The sequence below is a fragment of the Rhinopithecus bieti genome, unplaced genomic scaffold, assembly GCF_001698545.2.
Source record: "Rhinopithecus bieti isolate Rb0 unplaced genomic scaffold, ASM169854v2 scaffold_81617, whole genome shotgun sequence".
Classification (NCBI taxonomy): domain Eukaryota; kingdom Metazoa; phylum Chordata; class Mammalia; order Primates; family Cercopithecidae; genus Rhinopithecus; species Rhinopithecus bieti.
The window spans coordinates 1,552,502-1,567,968 of record NW_016841754.1 but is presented as its reverse complement, the minus strand read 5'-3'; the positions used below and the strand labels follow the sequence as shown (position 1 = coordinate 1,567,968).

Sequence of the window (15,467 nt, the reverse complement as noted above, 5' to 3'; positions counted from 1 at the left end):
TGAATTTTATATAATTAAATGCTTTTCCAAAACCATGCGTCCATCAAAATGTAGTGTATAAAATAATTAAGAGAGTACCTGGAATTCTCTGGTAGCCTCTTGTAACTCCGTTTCAAGCTTTTCAATCTCCTTCTTTAGTTGAGTATTTTCCTTTGTCATTTCATCAATTAGTCCCTTAAAAATACCAAACGGTACCAAAGAAAGTAAATAGCCCCAAACTCATTTTTCTGAATGAACTAAAGACTATAAATTTCTCTCATCCTGAGGAAAGAAAGACATTAGACAGTCTCAGAATAAATATGACTATGTGCATAATGCATTTGTTGAATATATTACATCATCGCCTGTCTATTCTAACACTGCCAAGTAGTACTCCATTATATAAATCAGGAAACCACCTTTTACACTAGGCCAAAGTCATAGAAATTTGTATAGTAAGGCAAAGATTGAGATCAGATCTTCTGAATATTACTTCAGTGCTGCATCAACTCCTCTCTTAGCTATTTGTGACCACGATAAGACTTTTAAATTGCACTGTAATAGCGGACATATTCTGGGGCAGTTTGTTGGTGGTGGTGATGGTGTTTTTAATTATCTGTGATTCCTATAGTATCCCATAGTACACAGCTGCCTTAACAAGCCAGACATATGACCTTGGGGAAGTAGTTTAATCTACCTGGCCTCTGTTCCCTCTTGGGGTCTAATGAGATAATTGCTAACTATGCTCTTAACCTGTTGATGCAAATCCAAGAAATGAGTGTGTGAGTGAGAAAGCAGCTAGTGTTGTAAGCCTTATATGAGAAAGAATAAAAATAAGACACTTCTTGTAAGACTTAAATAACATAATGGAAGTTAAAACATTTTTTAAAGCCTAACAACCTTCCAAATTCAACGTAATGTTAGACAAAGACATACAAAACATGCCTTACCGCAAAACTAACAGATATAAATTAATTTTTAATAATACCCAGTAATTTCCTTTTTACCTTATTTTGTTCATCTTGTATAAATTCAAGTGGCCAATGCTCCTTAAGAACTTGTTGTGTGTTGTCTTTATCAGCTTCCATGATTCCCTAACATTATAAAAAATAAATATTGTAAGCATAGCATATATACACAAATTTCAGAACAAAGAAATAACAACTTTTACCCTTTTATGGAAGAAACATCTCTTTTCTTTGCTATATCTTTTTTCCTATCATCAAAGGCTTTATTGTCATATTGCTTGTATCCAAACAAAGTCTGTATTTCAATAACTTTTTTTTTTTTTTTTTTGAGACAGAGTCGCACTCTGTCACTCAGGCTGGAAGGCAATAGCGCCATCTCGGCTCACTGCAATCTCTGCCTCCCAAGTTCAAGAGATTCTCCTGCCTCAGCCTCCCAAGTAAGTGGGATTACAGCTACCTGCCACCATGCCCGGCTAATTTTTGTATTTTTAGTAAAGATGGGGTTTCACCATGTTGGTCAGGCTGGTCCTGAACTCTTGTCTTCAAGTGATGCACCCCCGTCAGCCTCCCAAAGTGTTGGGATTACAGGTGTGAGCCACCGCGCCTGGCCACTATTTCAAATAACTTTCACATCTATAATATATAAAAGATTCTAAAATCCTTTGCTTTTCAACAAAATAATATACAGAAACTAATGAACATTAACGTTCCTTTGTAGTTCATATTCCAATCATAATATCATGCTCCATTTTAAAAGAATACTATTTTGGTTTTCCAACGTTTTTCAAAGGTTTTGATTAAAATATTTAATTCTCCCTATGGTTCTCCCCAAATATAAACAAAGTCAAAGTCAAGAGGCCTCCAACATATGCTTTCTCTACACAGGTGTTCTTACCTGGAGCTTTCACTAAGTCTCCCGCTGGGTCCATAAACATGGATTGGGAAGAAATTACATGTTTATTTCTAATAACGTCTAATTGAAGTTTAGCATTCTCTTCAATTATGAATATGGTAACAAACTACAGTAGTATTCACAGCACCTGTGATAGTCACCAGTAGAAAGCATAGTTTCATAGAATATTGTTGCAGATATGCTAAAATAGTTTGTGTCTAATGTTGCTTCTACATTAGTTACTAACCTCAACACTAGGTCTTGTAATATATTGTAATACATTGATGTATATCACTATATCAAACATTTGCTTTTAAAATATTCTGATAATCATATTTCAGTACAATTGATTTCTGGCCAGGCACAGTGGTTCACGACTGTAATCCCAGCACTTTGGGATGCCAAGGCGGGTGGATCACGAGGTCAAGAGTTTGAGACCAGCCTGACTAACATGGTGAAACCCCATCTCTACTAAAAATACAAAAAAGAATTAGCTGGGCGTGGTGGCAGGTGCCTATAATCCCAGCCATATTTCAATACAATTGATTTCCTTTGTAATTCTAAGTATTTTATTTTATGCATTTAATTTTTTTTTTTTTTTTTTAGATAGGGTCTCACTTTGTTGCCCAGGCTGGAGTGCAGTAGGGCACAAACATGGCTCACTGCAGCCTCAACATCCCAAGCTCAAGTGATCCTCCCACCTCAGCCCCCCAAGTAGTTGGGACTACAGGCGTGCGCCACGATGCCCAGCTAATTTTTATATTTTCTGTAGACATGGGTTTTCGCCAAGTTGCCTAGACTGGTCTCGAACTTCTGGGCTCAAACAATCCGCCCCCCTTGGACTCCCAAAATGCTGGGATAAACCACCATGCCTGCCCCCACCCAAATTTTTTTTTTTTTTTTTTTTGAAGAAAGGCCCATAGGATTTGCCAAGCTAGCAAAGGAATCCATGGTACAAAAAAATTTAAGAACTCTTGCCTACATATGAATTTACTGAGATGAAAACTCCCGGATCAAAATGGGACAAAGGATATCATGATTCTATGTTTTAGATACACATTAATAAACAGTCTGCAATATAATTTTCCAAGATTTCAAGTGGCTAAATTCTCAATATTCTTGAAAGAGAAATAAAAGACATCTATTCCTCCTTAAAAATAAAATAGAAGACTAGCAAATACTTAGCCATGTCTCAGTTTAGTTAGAGGAGTGTCAAAAAAAAAAAAAAAAAAAAAAAAGAGGAGAGTCGCATAACACCCAGATCTTGGTTTCTAATAATATTCTTCAATATAAGAAACCAGGGCTCATTGGAGCAATGGCTGATTCTGGGTCTGGGGCATAAAATATACAAAATAAGCCTGGAATATCTTGTAGAGCTAGAAAAGTAAAAAGCGCTAAAACACACGCACAGACACATACAATATGATGGAAGTGTGTGAAAGGGACATGGGGAGCCAACTGAAAGAGCTCCAGTGGCCAAAGGTACACACAGATAATTGATCAAGTAAGTAAATATATGGAGGATAATAGGAGCCAAGTTTTTCACCATTAAGAAGATAATTATAAATATGGAAAGGGAGAAAACGAGAATAAATACTGTTGATTGGAACTAGATTTCAATGTAATCCTACAGCTGTGGTTTCTGATTGATGAGATAGATAGATAGATAGATAGATAGATAGATAGATAGATAGACAGACAGACAGACAGACAGAAATGCCTGTGTGTGATTACCTGGGTGGGGTGGTGCATGCCTGTAATCCTAGCTACTTGGGAGGCTGAGGCAGGAGAATCGCTTGAACCCTGGAGCTGGAGGTTGCAGTGAGCTGAGATTGAGCCACGGCACTCCAGCCTGGGCAACAGAGTGAGTCTCCATCTCAGAAAACAAAAAAAAAAAAAGAAATGTCTATGTGTGTATTTTAGATATATACAAATATGTATATACCCTAGCTCTGTCTGTTGAGAAGGCCTGGGAGAGTAGATAGAACCACAATGAGCAATGAGCACACTCAGCACCCAGACTTTGGTTTCTAATACTATTCTCCACTAAAAGGAACCAGGACTCTTTAGAGAAATGGTTGATCCCAAAACCAGGATGGAAAAACTGCAAGATGAGCCTGGGACATCTTATGCCAAAAAGCAAGGAGATGCTTAAAGAATGATGACGTGTCGGAAGGACACAGAATCCACCTTGAGATGGTTTTCAGTGGCCAAATCTGGGGATAAATTAAAGATTAAAATAGATAATGGTAGTAATGATTAAATCTGTTGATTAAAGTAAAAAACTGAGTCCAGATAAATTAGAAATGTTGGTGAAGAAAGGAATTTTTAGTTACCTTCAAAATAGTTCCCCACAAAATGTTTATTAATTTCAAAGAAGAAAAGAGTAACTTTATACTGGAGAAGTCTGGCAGACATCAACATAATGAGATAATAAAAGTAAATAATAGAATAAATCAAAATAACGTAACATATTACAAGGTGCACTGAGAACACAATGTAACTTCGACGATAGTCCTGCCAAAGATGCATAATCTGAATCTAAGCATGAAGAAACATCAGACAAACTCAAACAACTGCCCTGTTCTCTTCAAAAGTTTCAAGTTCAAAAGACAAGGAAAGACTAAGAAACGTCCACACTGAAGGGGACTAAAGAGACATCACAACTAAATAGAAAGCATGATCCTCAACTGGATCCTTTTGCTATCATTGGGGCTCAGAAACTGATACCCTAAAGTATGGCACTTTGACATCCTGAACTGAAGATGGCTCAAGGTCTCTCTGACCTCCCTCCCCTCCTCTGTCTCTCCCAAAGCACAGCATGAAGGTGCACTAATGTTTTCTTATCTGCCTAATTGTGGAACCTGACAGAAAACAGAACAATTACCTGTAGTCCCTTCCCTGAGTTTTTTCTGAATTCATATCACAGAAAGAAGACTGAAGTCTGTCAACAAACCTGGACAGATATTTGTTACAACCACTGTCTGCTCTGCAAGCCCAACAGGCTTTGTACAAGGCCATTGTGTGTTCTTCGAGTCCCTTGAATTCCCTTAGAAATCATTTACTAACCCCCTATAATCATTCACGTTTCCCCATCTCCCTTTCCCCTAAAAAGTAGGGAATATAACCATCTGTACCCCATTGTGCAGTATAATCACTATGTGATTTTTCCCCTGTGCACATTAATAAATGTGTATGCCATTTCTCCTATTTAATCTGCCTTTGCCCTTCAGAGAGCAAAGAGGAAGTTTTCCCTGGACCCCTATATTATCCAAGACATTATCAGGACAACTGGTGAAATTCACATTGGATCTGATTATTAAATTGTAGTAAGGTAGCACTCCACATTCCTGATTTTGATGACTGTATTGTGGTTACATCGGAGCACATCTTTTTTGTAGGAAATATATACTCAAGTATATAATGAAAGATGATAGGTCACCAGATAGGAAATTTATTCTTAAATAATTTAGGAAAAGGAAAAGTTGTTTTATTGTACTTGCAACTTTTCTGTAAGTTTGAGATGGTTTGAGACGATGTGTATATATATATATATATATATATATATATATATACACACACACACACATATATATACATATATATTTAAACCACATCTCTATCTCTCACACATACACACACACACACACACACACACACACACAGAGCATACATATATATCGCTATTGTATCAACAACTGCAAAATCTTCCTAATGGTCAGCCATGGTCTGATGCATTCTAATTCCAACTCACTTTCCAGTCTTATTTAGTCAATTCCTCAACCCAGTTCCCTAACCACACTGAACACGCGGATAGTTCCTTTTCTTTCCTCTGTCCCTCAAACTGTCACATCCTTCCTCCTCTCCCAACCTTAATCTCCATCTAATGAAATCTTACTGTTCTTCAAGGTCCATTCCAAATTTTCCCCAAGTTCCCAAAGCCTTTTCTGATTCCCCTAAAGGATGTTACTCCCCCTCCTTTATCTCTTTTGCGGCACTTTAATTATGTGTGTACCTGTGTCATTTTCCATGACACGTCAGTAAAGATGTTGAGGGCTGGGACCATGTCTACTCCTCCCTGCAGACCTTCAGAGCACTTTCTCAGTATAAGCTAACACATTGAAAACACTCAATTTAGATAATTATGTGGGATCTTCAGTATTTGTTGGACTCAGGACATCACGTGCATATGAAGTCCTCTCATTACATTTCAGAAGACAGAAACTGCAATGTTATTTAATTGCTTTTTATCTTTATTATTGTGACAATGCCAATCTTCCTAAGAGCCTGTAATAAAGGTTCTCAGCATAAATGGTCTACTATCTGACACCCCAAGAACCGTTTTGGCATCTTTACCGTCTGGATACTTTTGCTCTATGCATGAGTGGGATGTATGGTCATTCCTTTTATGCAATCATGTAGTAGGCAAAACAATGGCTCCCTCCAAGATGTCCACATCCTAATCCCAAGAATCTGTGATTACGTTTGTTTACATTGCAAATGAGAATTAAGGCTGCAGATTGAATTAAGGTTGCTAATCAGCTTGCTTTTAAATATGGAGAGCATCCTGGATTATCTGTGGGGGCCCACTGTAATCATGAAGATACTTAAAAGTGAAAGCGGAAGACAGAAGAGAGTCAAGAGTGCGATGTGAACCCAGAACTCTCAGAGGTGCAATGTTGCTGGCCCTGAAGATGGAGGAAGGGCTACTGAGCCAAATGAGGTAGGTGACCTCCGGAAGATGGAAAGGGGATTCACCCCAAGAGCTTCCAGAAAGGAAGGCAACCCTGCCAACACTTTGATTTTAACCCAGTGAGACCTCAGCAGGGCTGCTACGGAATCCTAAGATAGTAAATTGTGTGTGTGAGAGTGTGTGTGTGTATGTGTGCGCGCGCGCGTTCCTATGTGTTTAAGCCACTAAATCCATGTAATTTGTTATGGCAGCGAATAAAAAAAAAAAACTTAATACAAATCACCATCACCGTATTTCCCTAAGTATAATCATATCACTGCGGTGCCAGGCCGTGTAGAATCGAATCTTCCTATATGCATGCCTGGCAGCAAAAAGAAAGAAAGGCAATAGAACGCCTGCCTGTTGTACAGACTGGAAACAGTATTCTCCTTAGGATGTCTCCTTCAAGAAAAACCTTGCCTATTCTGAAATGCCAGCCATGAATGCACAACACTGCCCCTGCTAAGAACCGTTTTCTTAAGAAATCCGTTTTCCGAAGAACTATCTCTAGAGACACTCCGAGAAAACAGCGAGGAAACACAAATAACTTTGTTTCAATTTCCTGAATGAAGCAAAGCAAACGAGATAGGGCTCGAAGCCCTGACGGCCCAGAGACTGCACAGCCGGCCCAGGAGCAGGTACGCCCCCTCGAAGGCGGCGTGGCCTCTGCGACCTTCCTGCGGGCAGCTCCCGGGAGCAGGAGCGGCGTGGCCTCTGCGACCTGCCTGCGGGCAGCTCCCGGGAGCAGGATCTCAACCCTGGCGCTGTCCCACTCCCGTCGGCGCTGAGGTCCCCCGCCTCCCTTTCCACCCCCGGCTCTCCAGCCCGGGACTGCCAGCGGCGGGAGTGGCAGCCGGGAAAGGGACTCCCTACTCACCCGCCTCCGCCAGCCGAGCGCAGCTCGCCGAGGCCCCGCGCGCCTGCTCTTCCCGGAAAACAGCAGCGACCGGGACGCCGGAACCCCCGTAGGCACCGGGAGGGGAAGGGTCAGGCTGTCGAAACTGGCGCTGCCTCCTGCGGAAGCGCCTCGGGAGAGCTGGGGGTAGTCCTGAGGAGGTGGGCCTCGCAGGAACAGCTCGGGTCCCTGCCAAAGGAAAAAGTGAAAAGAAAACTGCTTTAACGGCGATTTTTCTTTAGCACTTCACCGCTGCTCAAATACTAAATCTGGTGTCTCCAAGGATGAGTCACTAACAGAAAAAAAAAGTCAGAACTAATTTCACTTTCGATTTTTAGAAAGGGGTGGTTTTGCGGAGAAAAGCAGAAGTATCCCTAAAGTTTCCGTACACACTTAATTTTAGGGAATGTTTTCTAAAACCAATTTTTGCATGTATTTTACAAGGCATGTAGGAAAAGTGGATAGAAACCAAATAAAGTCAAAGCAGGAATCGCTCTTCGGATTGTAACTATTGTAATTTCTTAGTCATTGTAACACTAGTTTACAAATTTTTACAGCCAGCACAAGATCGGCGTTTCTGTGTCTTTTGTAACATCCTCCAGGCCGTGAAGTTGGGAAAGCTGTGGTGTTCCTGTTGGTTTCTATGACCCGTGTCCCTTGAAAGTTTTCTTATAATCTCTTGTTTCGTTGTGGAGCTTGTAAATAAATACTTAACTAGGTGTGAACTTTTCCTTTGAAAATTCAAACATCTGGTTTATTTCAAGAACTGCAGTGTCTCTTAATCCCACACAAGGAACCACCCCACAGCTGCCCCTGCTCATAAATACAGATGTGGGAAGAAAATGAATCAAAATGATTTCAAGGCATAAATTCTAGGTTATCATGCTTCCTAGTCACATATCATAACTGATATAATTGTCTAAAATAACAGATTAACAAAAGCGAATTTTTTTTTTTTTTTTTTTTTTTGAGGCGGAGTCTCGCGCTGTCTCCGGGACTGGAGTGCAGTGGCCAGATCTCAGCTCACTGCAAGCTCCGCCTCCCGGGTTTACGCCATTCTCCTGCCTCAGCCTCCCGAGTAGCTGGGACTACAGGCACCCGCCACCTCGCCCGGCTAGTTTTGTATTTTAGTAGAGACGGGGTTTCACCGTGTTAGCCAGGATGGTCTCGATCTCCTGACCTCGTGATCCGCCCGTCTCGGCCTCCCAAAGTGCTGGGATTACAGGCTTGAGCCACTGCGCCCGGCGCAAATTTTCTTTATATCAAAAAGATGGGAACCAGTTTAAAGTGGTGACATTTCTTTTCTTTTCTTTTCTTTTTTTGAGATAAGTCTTGCTGTGTTGCCCAGTCTCTGACTCCTGAGCTCAAAGCTACCACTTCCACTCCCAAGTAGCTGGGATTACAGGAATTTACGACCGCACCCAGATTTTTTGTACTTTTAATTTGGGGGCTGCAGGCAGGTATCTAACTGTGTTTCCTAGGCTGATCTTGAGCTCTGTCCCCAAGTGATCCCATTACCTCAGCCTCTTGTAAAGTGGCATTTCTAAGTAAATAACTAGACTTCTTTGGGCTTATCAGACCAGTTAGAAAATACAAAAATTCGGCCGGGCGTGGTGGCTCACGCCCGTAATCCCAGCACTTTGGGAGCAGAGATGGGCGGATCACAAGGTCAGGAGATTGAGACCATCCTGGCTAATACGGTGAAACCCCGTCTCTACCAAAAATCCAAAAAATTAACCGGGCACGGTGGCGGGTGCCTGTAGTCGCAGCTACTCAGGAGGCTGAGGCAGGAGAATGGCGTGAACGCGGGAGGCAGAGCTTGTGGTGAGATCACACCACTGCACTCCAGCCTGGGTGACAAAGCAAGACTCCATCAAAAAAAAAAAAAAGAAAGAAAAGAAAATACAAAAACTCCATCTGCTGCAACTTGAGAAATAATTACTTTGGTTTTACCTTGAAATTTTAGAGGGAATATGAACTCTCAAGGTTATTTAGTTGAATCTCATTTCTTCTTCTTTTATTTTTATTTTTTATAAGAAGATACGAAAGGACAGGACTGTCTCACGGGTCCGTGTGAAGAGACCACTAGACTTTGTTTTGTGAGCAACAAGGCTGCTTATTTCACCTGGGTGCAGGTGGGCTGAGTCTGAAGAGAGAGTCAGCAAAGGGTGGTGGGATTGTCATTGGTTCTTATAGGTTTGGGGATAGGTGGTGGAGTTAAGAGCAATGTTTTGGGGGCAGGGAGTGGATCTCACCAAGTACATTCTCAAGAGTGGGGAGAATTACAAAGAAACTTCTTAAGGGTGGGGAAGATTATAAAGAACCTTCTTAAGGGTGGGGGAGATTACAAAGTACATTGATCAGTTAGGGTGGGGCAGAAACAAATCACAATGGTGGAATGTCATCAGTTAAGGCTATTTTCACTTCTGTGGATCTTCAGTTGCTTCAGGCCTTCTGGATGTATACGTGTAGGTCACTGGGGATATGATGGCTTAGCTTGGGCTCAGAGGTCTGACATTCCTGTCTTCTTATGTTAATAAGAAAAACAAAACAAAATAGCAGTAAAGTGTTGGGGTGGCAAAAATTTTTGGGGGTGTTTTGGGGTCCACGTGTTTCCTGAACAAAGGAATGAACACACAAGACAACACAAGACAAGACAAACGTGGCAGCCGCCCTGAACGACACGCTCGGCTTTATTTTATACAGTCGTTTGTGGAACGTTACCAAGTCACAAGACACATTGTTGTTTTTCTGACCTTTCCCTGACTTTCTGGATTTTCAAGATGTTTACACATAAACAAGCCCCAGGGTCTGCCGTTTGCAGCTGGCTCCTTTGTCCTCCCTGCAAACAGGGAAGGAACGCCCTGCTTCGTTTGCAAGAGCAGGACTTATCGGGAACGTCTCATTTGCGAGCACTAGTCCTCTACAGGGGTGGGTTGGAGAGATAATGGACAATGTTTCTCAGGGCTGCTTCGAGCAGGACTAGGGGCAGCGTGGGAACCTACAGTGGGAGAGATTCAACTGAAGAAAGATTTTGGGATAAGGGGTGATATTGTGGGGTTGTTAGAAGGAGCATTTGTCATATAGAATTATTGGTGATGGCTTGGATGTGGTTTTGTATGAATTGAGAAACTAAACGAAAGACATAAGGTACAAATAAAAGGAGAAAAATAAGTATTAAAGGACTAAGAATTGGGAGCACCCAGGATGTTCAATTACAGAGTGCCCAAGGGGGTTCAGTGTAATTGCTTGCTTAGTTGACAAGTTTTTAGGCTCTATCCTTGAGTTGTTTTATGTTGTCATACACCATGCCAGATTGATTTAGGTAAAACAGTGCTCTTCATTTAAAATATACAGAGTCCCCCTTTTTCTTAGCAGTAAGTCAAGGCCTCGGAGATTTTGGAGGAAAGAGAAATGCAAAGCCAGCAACTGTTTGTTAAAGAAGGATTAGAAATGGCTAGGAGGGAGTGAGATTGATAGTGTGGTGGAGATAACTGGGTAGAGGTAGAGGGTGGCATAAGAACGGGAACCAGAGTAAGAGTGAGTATAAAAGTAAAGAATAGGACTTCATCAGGGTGAAAGTATTGGTGGATACCTTGCCACTGAAGATCTTCTATCCACTTCAAGAGAGACTTAAGGGTGGCGATTTGAAGTAAAACCAGTAGCCACTAAATACCAAGAGCCTGAGAAACTGAGGTGTGAAGGCCAAACTGAGGAATTATGTCTGACAGACGAGAAGGGACAGAAGTTGGAATGCTAGCTGCTTTTTTAGATACCTTATCAGCATAAGTGTTGCTCTGAGCAATGAGATCTAATGCCTTTTGGTGGCCCTTGCAGTGAATGACTCCAGCTTCCTTTGGAAGCAAAATGGCCTTGAGAAGAGTTTTTATTAAAGAGGCATTAATGATGGAGGACCCTTGCATAGTGAGGAAACCTTTCAGTCCATAAAACAGCATGGTGGTGCAGGATATGGGGTCAGTATAAACATTGATGCATAGTCCCTTTGCAAGAGTGAGGGCCCGAATTAAGGCAATGAGGTCGGCTTGCTGACAGGTAGTGGAGTGGGGCAGAGTGGTAGCCTCAATGATAGATGTGGAAGATACTATAGCATAGCCTGCCTTTGCTGGTGTGTGGCAATTAGGCCTAGTGGAACTGCCACCAATAAACCAAGTGTGATCAGGGTGAGGAACAGGAAAGAAGGAAATATGGGGGAAATGGAGTGAATGTCAGGTGGATCAGAGAGATACAGACATGGGGGTCAGGTGTGATATCAGGAATAATGTGAAAGGCTGGATTGAAGTCCAGGCCAGGAACATTGGTGACTGTGGGAGACTCAACAAAGAGTACAGCTGAAGGAGCTGGGATGGGGGCAGAAAGTGTATGCGTCAAGTGTGAGGAGGAAAATAGATTTTGGAAGTTATGAGAACTGCAGAGAGTGAGTTGAGCATAATTTGTGATTTTGAGGGCCTCTAAAAGTATTAGGGTGGCAGCAGCTGCTGCACGGAGGCATGATGGCTAGGCTAAACAGTTAAGGTCAAGTTGTTTGGATAAAAAGGCTACAGGGTGCAGTCCTGGCTCTTGTGTAAGAATTCCAACCACACAGCCCTGCACTTTGGCTGTGTGTAATGAAAAAGGGTTGGGATTAGTTAGGGAGAGCTAGTGTGGGGGCAGCTTCTAGGGCTGTTTTTTAAGGAACGGAAAGGAGTGGCGAAAGGATTTAGAATCTGTGGGGTCAGCTAGGTTTGCTTTTATGAGTTTATATAATGGTTTAGTCAGGATGGTAAAACTAGGTATCCAAAGGCGAAAGTATCCTACCATGCCCAGGAAGGAAAGGAGTTGTTCTGTTGAAGGGGTTGGGGTTTGGGAGATTACCTGGACACGATCAGCAGGGAGAGCACAGGTGTTTTCATGAAGAATTATATCGAGATAGTTAATGGATGAGGAAGAAATTTGGGCTTGACTGAAGTAATGGGGGCTGTCCATGAAGTCTTGCAGCAGTAGAGCCCAGGTAATTTGCTGAGCCTGATGGGTGTCAGGGTCAGTCCAAGTGAAAGCAAAGAGAGGCTGGGATGAAGGGTGCAAGGAATAGTAAAGAAAGCATCTTTGAGATCCAGAACAGAATACTGGGTTATGGAGGGGTTGTGGAGGGAGGTATTGAGGAGAGTATATGGGTTTGGCACCACGGGGTGGATAGGCAAGACAATTTGGTTGGGCTCAGAGGTCTGGCATTCCTGTCTTCTTATGTTAATAAGAAAAATAAAACAAAATAGCGGTAAAGTGTTGGGGCGGTGAAAATTTTTGGGGGTGGGTTGGAGAGATAATGGGCATTGTTTCTCAGGGCTGCTTCGAGCAGGACTAGGGGCAGCATGGGAACAAGGTGCAGATCCTGAACTAACCTGTAAGATTTGTCTGGTTTTAGGACAGGTAAAATGGGGGAACTGTAAGGAAAGTTTATAGGTTTTAGAAGCCCATGCTGTAACAGGCGAGTGATAACAGGCTTTAATCTTTTTAAAGCGTGCTATAGGATGGGATATTGGCATTGAGTGGGGTAAGGGTAATTAGGTTTTAATGGGATGGTTACAGGTGCATGATCGGCCGCCAAGGAGGAAGTAGAGGCATCCTATACTTGTGGATTAAGGTGGGGAGATACAGGAGAGGATATGAACGATGCTTTTAACTGGGGGAAAACGCGGCAATGAGGTATGGCTGTAGGCCAGAAATAGTCAGGGAAGCAGGTAATTTAGTTAAAATGTCTCCATCTAATAAGGAAACTGGGCAGGTGGGGATAACTAAAAAGCAATGTATAAAAGAATGTCGTCCAAGTTGGCACCAGAGTTGGGGAGTTTTAAGAGGTTTAGAAGCCTGGCCATCAATACCCACAACAGTTATGGAGGCAAAGGAAAAGGGCTTTTGAAAAGGTAATGTGTCCAGAATTGGTGGGTTCTTGGTCTCGGTGACTTCAAGAATGAAGCCGCGGACCATCGCGGTGAGCGTTACAGTTCTTAAGGATGGTAGTCCGGAGTTTGTTCCTTCAGATGTTCAGATGTGTCCACAGTTTTTTCCTTCTGGTGGGTTCGTGGTGTCGCTGACAGGGGTGAAGCTTCAGACCTTCGCAGTGAGTGTTACAACTCTTAAAGGTGGAGCGTCTGGAGTTGTTCATTTTTCCCGGTGGGTTCGTGGTCTCGCTGGCTTCAGGAGTGAAGTTGCAGACCTTCGTGGTGAGTGTTACAGCTCATAAAGGCTGCGTGGACCCAAAGAGTGAGCAGCAGCAAGATTTACTCTAAAGAACAAAAGAATAACACTTCCACAGTGTGGAAATGGACCCAAGTCGCAGCCTGCTTTTATTCCCTTGTCTGACCCCACCCACATCCTGCTGATTGGTCCATTTTACAGAGAGCTGATTGGTCTATTTTACAGAGAGCTGATTGGTCCATTTTGACAGAGTGCTGATTGGTGCATTTACAATCTTCTAGCTAAACATGAAAGTTCTCCAAGTCCCCACTAGGTTAGCTAGATACAGAGTGCTGAGTGGTGTATTTACAAACCTTGAGCTAGACACGGAGTGCTGATTGGTGCATTTACAATCCCTTAGTTAGACAGAAAAGTTCTCCAAGCCCCCACTAGACTCAAGAGCCCAGCTGGCTTCACCTAGTAGATTCCTCACCCTGGCCACAGGCAGAGCTGCCCGCCAGTCCTGCACCATGCACCCGCACTGCTCAGCTCCTGGGCAGTTGATGGGGACTGAGTGGGGCAGAGCAGGGGGGCAGTGCTGGTAGGGGAGGCTCAGGCTGTGCGGGAGCCCACTGTGGGGTGGGAGGGTTCAGGCATGGCAGGCTGCAGGTCCCGAGCCCTGCCCCGCAGGGAGGCAGCCGAGGCCTGGCGAGAACTCGAGCGCAGCACTGGCAGGCTGGCACTGCTGGGGGACCCGGGGCAACCTCCGCAGCTGCTGGCCCGGGTGCTAAGCCCCTCACTGCCCTGGGCTGGTGGCAACGGCCAGCCGCTCCGAGTGCGGGGCCCGCTGAGCCCACGCCCGTGGGAACTCTCACTGGCGGGCCCCATCCACCGGGACTCGCGCTGGCCTGTGCCCACCTTGCACAGCCACGGTTCAAGCCTCTCCCTCTCCCTCCGCACCTCCCCGCAAGCAGAGGGAGCCGGAGGGAGCCGGCTCCGGCCTCGGCCAGCCCAGAGAGGTGGTCCCACAGTGCAGTGGCAAGCTGAAGAACTCTTCAAGTGCCACCAGAGTGGACGCCGAGGCTGAGGAGGCATCGAGAGCGAGGGCTGCTAGCATGTTGTCACCTCTCAGTAATGTGGAGTGGGTGGCCTCCGTATTAAGAAGGGGACGGACTTACCCTCCACCGTAAGAGTTACCCAAAGCCTCTGTGATGGTCCAGGAGGCTTCCGAGGTGATCGGGCAGTGTCAGTCTTCAGCTGCTAAGCCCTGAAGATCTGGGAAGGAGTCAGAGCCTTGGACCAGTTAGTCCAATTTCCAGTGGGGTCCCACATAGATGGAACATGGCTTAGAAGGAATCCCGGGCTGCGGGCATTCCCAGTGGCTAGATTTCCAGCACTTGTAGCAAGCTCCTGGGGGAGGAGGTTCTGGAGGAACCCCTGGCAGCTGCGGTTCAGGCGTCTGGAGTTCTTGTGTGCTGGAGTTGTGGCTGCGGTCTCACAGTGGAAGCAAGGACTTGCAACTCAGAAATACATTGCTACTTGGCTGCCTCTCCTCTATTATTGTACACCTTGAAGGCGAGGTTAATTAACTCCTGTTGTGGGCTTTGAGGGCCAGAATTTAATTTTTGGAGCTTTATTTAATATCAGGAGCAGATTGGGTAATAAAATAAAATGCATGTTGAGAATAAGACGGCCTTCTGACCTTTCAGGGTCTAGGGCTGTAAAGCATCTCAGGGTTGCTGCCAAACGGGCCATGAACTGGGCTGGGTTTTTATATTTGATGAAAAAGAGCCTAAATGCTGATTTGGGAGAGGTCGGATAAAGAAAAGG

At 43.8% G+C, this 15,467-nt stretch overlaps 1 protein-coding gene across 1 annotated transcript in view; it reads right to left on the bottom strand.

Moving 5' to 3' along the window:
* The window catches only part of NMI (N-myc and STAT interactor), a 28,578-nt gene extending 20,809 nt beyond the window's left edge, over positions 1-7,769 (bottom strand). Inside the window, exons 1-3 of the mRNA XM_017866076.1 lie at positions 7,449-7,769; positions 987-1,073; positions 79-174 (exon numbers count right to left, since the gene is read on the bottom strand). Of these exons, the coding sequence (XP_017721565.1) occupies positions 79-174; positions 987-1,067 (177 nt within the window). The 5' untranslated portion in view covers positions 1,068-1,073; positions 7,449-7,769. The remainder of the gene's footprint in view (positions 1-78; positions 175-986; positions 1,074-7,448) is intronic.
* Between the last annotated feature and the right edge of the window lie 7,698 nt (positions 7,770-15,467).